Source organism: Aptenodytes forsteri, unplaced genomic scaffold (genome assembly GCF_000699145.1).
Source record: "Aptenodytes forsteri isolate BGI_AS27 unplaced genomic scaffold, ASM69914v1 Scaffold82, whole genome shotgun sequence".
Classification (NCBI taxonomy): Eukaryota; Metazoa; Chordata; class Aves; order Sphenisciformes; family Spheniscidae; genus Aptenodytes; species Aptenodytes forsteri.
The window spans coordinates 5,636,097-5,644,409 of record NW_008795490.1 but is presented as its reverse complement, the minus strand read 5'-3'; the positions used below and the strand labels follow the sequence as shown (position 1 = coordinate 5,644,409).

At 36.6% G+C, this 8,313-nt stretch overlaps 1 protein-coding gene across 4 annotated transcripts in view; it reads right to left on the bottom strand.

Moving 5' to 3' along the window:
* The window catches only part of ZDHHC14 (zinc finger DHHC-type containing 14), a 116,412-nt gene that overhangs the window by 3,744 nt on the left and 104,355 nt on the right, over window positions 1-8,313 (bottom strand). For all 4 annotated transcript variants that reach the window (XM_009281436.2, XM_009281438.2, XM_009281437.2 and 1 more), the window contains exon 8: window positions 7,348-7,450. In XM_009281436.2, the coding sequence (XP_009279711.1) occupies window positions 7,348-7,450 (103 nt within the window). The remainder of the gene's footprint in view (window positions 1-7,347; window positions 7,451-8,313) is intronic.

Genomic DNA, 8,313 nt, shown 5'->3' with positions numbered 1-8,313 from the left:
AGAGGGGCAGAATCACCTCCCTCGACCTGCTGGCCACGCTTCTTTTGATGCAGCCCAGGATACGATTGGCCTTCTGGGCTGCGAGCGCACATTGCTGGCTCCTGTCCAGCTTTTCATCCACCAATACCCCCAAGTCCTTCTCAGCAGGGCTGCTCTCAGTCCCTTCATCCCCCAGCCTGTATTGATTTCAATTAAACTATAGCCCTTCAACCAACCTTACTATGCAGACCTTAAAGATCTGTTAACTGAATTTTCAAACTTCAAAAAGACCAACAAAATCCATCTTCTCTGAAAAGCAGTAGCCAAAGAGCATGTTAAATAACAAAGGAATGCCTATAACCACTGGGGTACATTGAAAACAAATAATGTTAGCAGCTGACTTATTGCTTTAGCGAAGCTTCAGCACTGATCTTCAAGAGCAAATCATTAACGTGTTCCAGGCAATACAAGCACACGGTTTTAAATTAGCTGAAGGTAATTTACTTGAACTCATTGTACAGTGTGGATTCATTTTCTTCTTACCAAACTCTAGTGCATTTCAACTGAATCAATATCAAACAGATGAAGTAGCCTTATAAAGCCCCATTAAACAGAGCATTATAAAACTTTTTCAGGTGCTGTATATCTCTTCTTCATTTTCCATGCACCTGTCACTTCCCTAAAGCCTCTCCTCTTATTCAGATACATTTCAGGTTTTCTTTTTTTTTGTTCTATTTAACAGTGATCAACATGAAAGTCTTAGGAAAATACAGGCTGTTTACAGCTTTCAAAAGTGACTAGAGTGGGGTTTATACTAGAAAAGGTAGATGTGTTCAATGAAGCTCTCAAAAACATCTGCTAAAAACAACATATACTATACAGGTAGACTATTCTTGAGTCTAAACAGCCAACACAAAACTGAACAAGGAAATCGGATTTGTTTATAGGGCTGGCATGGTGGTTTTTTCTTGATTCCATATTTCACTCTTAACTAAATGAAATTTGGGGCCAAAAGTCTTAGCTATTAATCACATGAATTATTCAACACCAGCATTTCAAATGGAATAAAAAGGTCTATGATTGTAACAAAAAGGAAGCCAAGTACTGAAATCTAAATAGCTAAAAATCTACCGTAGAAATTATTCCACCAGTACCTTCTTATGTCTGATCTACTGATTTTATTTTCCACTTACAATTTCCACTGTTTCAGAGGAACAGCAGATTCTGAAGGTAAGACAAGTTTAATAAGTTCTATAAGTACGGAAGTTCAATTATATGTGTGCATAGAAATTTTAGCCATCTCTGTATTTATTTTCACATCAAAAGGCACAAATTAAAGCAAATTAGACAAAACCTAAAATTCTGCGTTTATTTCACAAATAATAAATACAAACAACTAAGCAACAATATTTGTTTGTTTTTTTCCTGAAGAAAATCTGATTTTTTCTACGCTACACAAAACATACATGTTAACATAGTAGTTGTACATGTCAATATATTTTTCACATTTCTAATGCCAAAGCCAGAGAATATTTACTTTGAATTTAAAATTAACTTCATTAAAAATTTTCTAAACACTGGTAACATTAAAGAATTGTTACAGTTCTCAGGAGATGGGGAAAAGAAGGTTGAATTATCTCAGCATCTCTGAATAAAGTACAAACAACAAAAAGTTCGGAGGAGACTGACAGCACTGAATGACAGTGCTATGAAGTAACAGAAAGAATGCTGAAATGCCATACTAGACGGATACAATAGATGGGTAAAGAGTGGAGGGACGGAGCTGTATAACTGTTCCCAACAGCAGTAGGATTTCACACTCAAAATCATGGTATTGCAGATACTGTGCAACAACTGAGCCACAAAACCCACCAAGTCAATGGCTCCACTAGCAAGTAGTACAGTGCACTAGGAGATCTATCAAGAGAAATGCTTCTGAAGCCAAAGGGGAAACTATACCTGTTCCAGGGATCTTACTTCAGACTAGCTACTGTCTGTTCTTATGGATTGAATGTCTGTGAATGGCTAGAGTATGTTGGGTGTATTCTGGGAGCACATCTTCTGAAAGAAATCTAGTTCATGTGCTCTCATACTGCTCTGCGATGTGAACGAAAATGCAGTAAATGTGCACAATCAAAAGAATTGCTTCTAAAACATACCTCAATCCAAAGCAAAATGCTGAAGTTGATTTACTGCATGTGCCCTTAACCCATTTTAACTGTGAAGTAAAATGCTTTATTGAGAGTCCTCTACCAACCTTGACTGTAGTAATGTTGGCTTGATAAGAGCCCTACGTTCCATTTTGGGCAATGATAAATTATATTTGTGAAGTATGACAGTAAATATACAAGGAAACACACTCGTAAAACTCCCAGCGAAGTGGGGCTCCTATCCTTGCTGATCCTTGTACTGTCATGGTAGAAATACTTACTCCTAATAATGAGAATATGAAAAGCAAAGGAGAAAGTACACTAGGATGGTCAGAGTTAAAGATCCCTGGATCAGCTGGATTCCTGTTTCCAGATCAGTGCTAGAAATACTGATGTGAACATCTGGGAGAGGACTTTGCTGCATGTCTCACTGGTAACGAAGTGTTGCGCATGCACTGTTACGGTTCCTATAATTTTCAGTGGTACGTATAAGTAAGAAAACACTAACTAAACAATCTGCATCCAGGAAAGGAAAGGGAGAGCTGGAAATAAGGGAATTTGGCACACAAGGAACTACCTAAGCACTGAACAAGAGATGCCTAGAATGCAGGAGTACAAGTGAATTTCTTAAAAACAAAGAAATAAACCTGTCCTGACACAGAGGCAGATAGGAGTAAAGTCTATCACTCACAAGGCATTAGAGAATTCTTAGAGACATCATAGTAAAAATAAAGCAAACTAATGCCTCTAAAAAAGTGCATGGAGTGAGATGGATTCTGTGTTTCTTCGTAACGGCTTACTAAAGAATAAAATACCCTGTATCAAAACCCAAGAATCAACTTAGGCTTTTAAGAGAAAGCTAAGTACTACGTAAGTGCAGATCCAGGTAATGGTAGCTGATGGGTTTATGGTGAAATAAGAACTCTCTTCAGAACAGAAAGAAAATAAACCTTAAAATGAAAGAGAAAGAAAGAATAAAATAGAGAGAAAAATATGATTTCATAATGGCTGAGATACTGTGCTTCATGCAAAAAAATTCTTAAGAATGAGAATAGACATACTTGGGAAATCCAGCTAATGAAGAGCTTGTAAAAACAACCATCAATAAAATGCAATAGGAAAATACTTTGGAAATACCAGATCTACAGATCATTAGCTCCAAGTGACCATGCTTGTCACTTGGATAAGGATATTAAGAAGCTGGATAATGAATTTACCAGATTAATTTCAAATTATATTTGAAAATAGATTAAAAACACTGGGAATGTACCAGGAAAAAAATCATTATGTGCTTCCAGCCTTCAAAAAAGTAAATAAAACTTCAGCTTTTAGTCAGATAAGGGTGATACTAAGGAGAGAACAGGAGAAAAAGCTCTTTTATAAAGATCTAGAAAAAAAAAAATCATAGTATGGGTCTATGAAGCACTGATTATAGCAACAACCCTGACTTGCTGAGATTGTGACAAACTGAGTCACTGGCACGAATAGGGCAGCTCCTATATGAAATATTCAAAGTCTCAAAGGCAAAATTACCACAAAAGCTGTTAAAATAGTGCCCCAAAAATGGCATCCTGAATAAGAGATAATGTATTGCACTGAAAACAAGTGTCTGGCAAGTTTAAACTTAGCCTGATATTTATTTTGAGGTTAAATGCAAAAATGATGCTATGCTAAAAGATGTATTAAAATAAATGAAAGCAGAAAATAATACTAAGCAACCTAGAGAGATTTAAAGAATGACCAGAGGCTAGCTGGGTGAGGCACAAGAATTCTATTTGGAAAGACACAAGTCACTGAGTAAAAGATTTGAGGGAAGGGAAGCGAAGGAAAGGAAAGAGGGAAGGGAGGAATAAGAGAAGACAAGTGTGATAGAAGATGCTCATTAAATCTTCCTATTTGGAAAGACACAAGTCACTGAGTAAAAGATTTGAGGGAAGGGAAGCGAAGGAAAGGAAAGAGGGAAGGGAAGGAATAAGAGAAGACAAGTGTGATAGAAGATGCTCATTAAAATCTTCCTTTAACATCAATGGGCAGGACAGACATTTTAGCAGACTATATGGGTTAAGTAGTATAACATCTAGACAATAAGATTCAATGTAGAGATAAGATGATGTAACGCATTCTGGAATAAAATCCAGGGAGACACACCATAAAGGTGTACTGGAACACACTTCAGATTTCTAATAAATTATTTCCTGTACTCAAAAGAGTCAAACTTGTTAACACAATGTAATTATCTCTGATGATGTATAAATGGCTAAACCTCTGCCATTTAAAAAGTATTTATGGACTAAGACTATGATCTACACATGCTCTTAAGTCAAGGAATTTCATTTTGCCCATCCTTATCTGAAACCATATTAATACAAGCTGCAGTACCAGATACATCCCCTTCAAACGAGGCAGTTCTTTGTGGCTCACCTGCCTCAGCTCCAAGAAAGTGTTTTTCATTTTATGCCTCTGCCTTTTTTTCCAAGACATATGCAACCTTCCAGAAGGGAAGACTGAATTATATTCTCTCTTTTGCCTAACCTTTGTCAGTGAGGACGCAAGGTAAAAAGGAAACCTTTTCTTCCACTAAGACTTTCCTTCTACTGTTTTGCTTCCACTGGAGTCTTGGGCTTGAGCTAGTCTGTTATTTCAACCATCAATCACCAAAGGAAATTTTGATGTTTGCATCTGAACTTCTAGCAAGAGGGATTCTAGAGAATCTTGCAGAGATTCCTCCTCTAAAAAAACCAAAAAAACCAACCTAAACCCAAAGAAACCCAACAGGATGCTGCATGCCTTGTTATGCTTCTGCCATAAAGTGTACTCCACTGCCTTTAGCTCAAGAAGCTTCAGCGGTCTTTCTCAGTGGAGAACAAGTGAATGGCTGGTGTTCCCAACGCTCCTGTTCCCAAACTTCTTCAGAAGAATTTAAGATTGGGTACTGGGAAGAAAGCTGAAAGAAACAGATACTGTAAAGCCTGGAAAAGTACTAGGGGTCACTTTATGGGAAAAAGCTTTAAACAGAATGAAGTTTTACTTGATTATTTCTGTTGAAATTTAAATCGGAACAGGAAATCTGGTAACTGAACAGAATGGCTGAAAACAACTAAGCTAGCAGTAAGGTGAATTAATTTTGGTAGAAAAAAAGAAAGTCTTATGTGGATGAGATTGAGATCTTAACTGTGAAATAGGGAAATCAGTTTTGTTTGCTGCTTTATGAGATAGGAGAGATGGGAACCTGAAGGTAGCTACAGAGTCTACTGAGAAGAGCAAAACCGTTGACCTTTGAACACAGAAAAAGGGAAATGTGAAACAAGAACAGATCAGAGGCAAAGGTATGTCCCACTGCATTGTTGCCAGCAGGAAATGAATTTATAATTTCTTATTGCTTCAAGCAACTCGGGAAAGAATGCAAGATTTTAAACAGGGAAGACAAAATAGTGCTAGAGAGACTGGGAAACTAAGCAGGTCTTTAACAGTTTGCAATAAAACTCAAGGGAGAAATTTTAATGCTGATAGCTGGCTGCCACTAGAAGCCAATTGGTCTTGGATACAGACCAGGAATAATACCCTGAGAAAAATGGCATCACAGTCTTAAAGATATTCCTCCATACTAAACACGACCTATTACATTTTTCAAGCTTTTTCTGAGAGATCATTTTCAGGAATGAAAGCTGCGCATTTCCAAGTGACTCTCTCTGATAACTGTTAAAGAACCCAAGCCTTTCGCAGTTTGAGTAGTGTGATGTTCTAGGATATAAGAAGTTCAAATCCTTGAAGAATTTGCGTATTTACAGGTATTACACTCTAAAATCATAAGAGCTACCTGTTTGACTCAAAGTAATACCATAGCAGATTTCTTCATTTCTAGAGACAAATTTAGACAATTTTCTATCAAATTGGCCCAAGATTTTCTCATTAATAACTAGTGTCTTCTTACAATGCAAGTATAATTCTTATAGTGTCAAGATAATTTAATGCCAGGGACTTATTGTGGTTTAATGATCCTCACAAATAAGAAGTCTTGACAGAGTCAGAAAGTTTGGGTAATCCCTGAAAGACCAGGGCTATTTTTCTAAGGTTTGCTTTCTCTTTCCTTTTTTTTTTTTTTCAACCCCCCTCTTCTCTTTTCAGAGTTACATTTTTTTTTGAGTAAGATTTGCATGGAGCACTACCTTGTTCTGCACAACTGCACCTCACAGAAGATTCAGAGTTAATACTGTGTCTTTAATACATTTTCTCATTAAGGAGACTAACAAATCTTCTATTTAATCCTCAAAATAATGAGTAAAAACAGCTTAGGAACTACAGCAGAATTTTTATACCAGTTTATCAGTGACACTAAAACTAATCTGTCTGGGAATAGTGAGTCTTCTTTTGTTCAAAAGAAAGGCTGAATTATGTCAGAAGGCCTTGTGGCCTCCTCTTTTTTGGCAGAGGGAGGGTGTCCATAACTCATGGCTTCTCTGACAAAGTCTTAGAACCCACGTAATATGAAGATATGTGGATAACAATTCAGAAATAGGCACATATGTAAGATGCTTGCCTTTGGAAAAAGATCTCTTTCCAGTTATTCTCTTCTTCTTGGCACTGGAAATCCTATCTTCCATTATGATAGCCAATGCTACCAGCAAAAAACAAAGTAAAAACTATTGGCACAGTTTCAAAGATGTTTAAAAGCTTTTGCTGTAACAATCCAGTTGCCATTTTTTGTTCATTGGAAGTTCAGTGTCCTCCTGCTCTTTCTTCAACACACTTCTCCCCTAGAAACTCCTCTTTGTTCATCTTTGCTTTTTAAAACACATTAGTCTATGTAAAACCGCAGTGTACAAGCAAAGAAGGAAATAGAGTATGAAGAAAGCGCCATACAAAGTAACAATAAGCTGGAAAATGATGAACCAGAGCAAGTCCATGATACTTGAATATTCCAGTTCAAAACATAGCAGGTGTCAACAGTACAAGTCAAAATGCCAGTATATTCAACAAATCAACAGTGTAGAAAAGCCTCTTTTTTTTTTTTAGAATCCATGAGCAATAACTATTACACTGTGTGAAACATACATCAAAAAGAGCCTTGGGGTTTTTTTCTTTACTGTTAATAAACAAGTCATTCCACCCAGAGTGTCAGCTGTATCCAGTTAGTTATTACTTGATTAGTTCACATGAAAGTGGAGAAGGAAAACATTCACAGGAATCTTGATGAACAACACTATGGGATGATTCCTACCATGTTGCTCTGCGATTGTGTGGCCCCATACATAGTAATGCCATTTGATGGTCCTGCTAATTGCGGTGTATCTGGTTGTATAAATCCTCTTCTGTCAATTAAGCTACTGAATAAACAAAGAAAAAGTGTTAGAGAGATTTCTGATCAATAACTACCTCCTCTCAATAAAAAGAAAGAGAAAAATACCTCGCCAATACCTTCAAATGTCCCCTTTTATTCAACTGAAGTACAAGACTTCATTTCTACTCATCAGGAAGGTAATTGTTTCCTTGTAATACTACCTGCCACATAGTCATATGTACTGCTACTTTTCTGGATTTTTATCATAGACAAAAGATTTAGAAGCTTACCAGCAGATACCACAAAAACCAAGAATTTTAAACCACAGGTGAAAAAACAAATTACAAAACTCACTAGTGCACTTTGAATCAGTATCTAATTTGAAGGTTCTTTTGTTATCAGTTTCCACACCTCTAAATCAAAGCTACTTAACCACAAAATTTAGAAAGAAAGAAAGAGGAACTTTTCAGACAACTTACTTGCCAGGTGTTTCATGACAGCTACTTAACACTGCTTATAGTGCTCCACTATTCTTACCAAAATGATGCACTCAGAATTTCTTATTTCCATCTAAGAAAATGTTTTGTGGAGAAATTAATAAAAATAAGTAAAAATCTACATAAGATTATAAAAAAATAAATAGAATGGAATAATCTGACCTAGCTAAAGATTTTGCTAAAGTTCCACATACAATTTTACTCTCAATTTGAGAACAATAAACCTCACTTAGGTTCTGGTAGTTTGTCCTGGTTTCGGCAGGGATAGAGTTAATTTCCTTCCTAGTAGCTGGTACGGTGCTGTGTTTTGGATTTAGTATGAGAATAATGTTGATAACACACCGATGTTTTAGTTGTTGCTAGGTAGTGCTTACACTAGTCAAGGACTTTTCAGCTTCCCATGCTCTAC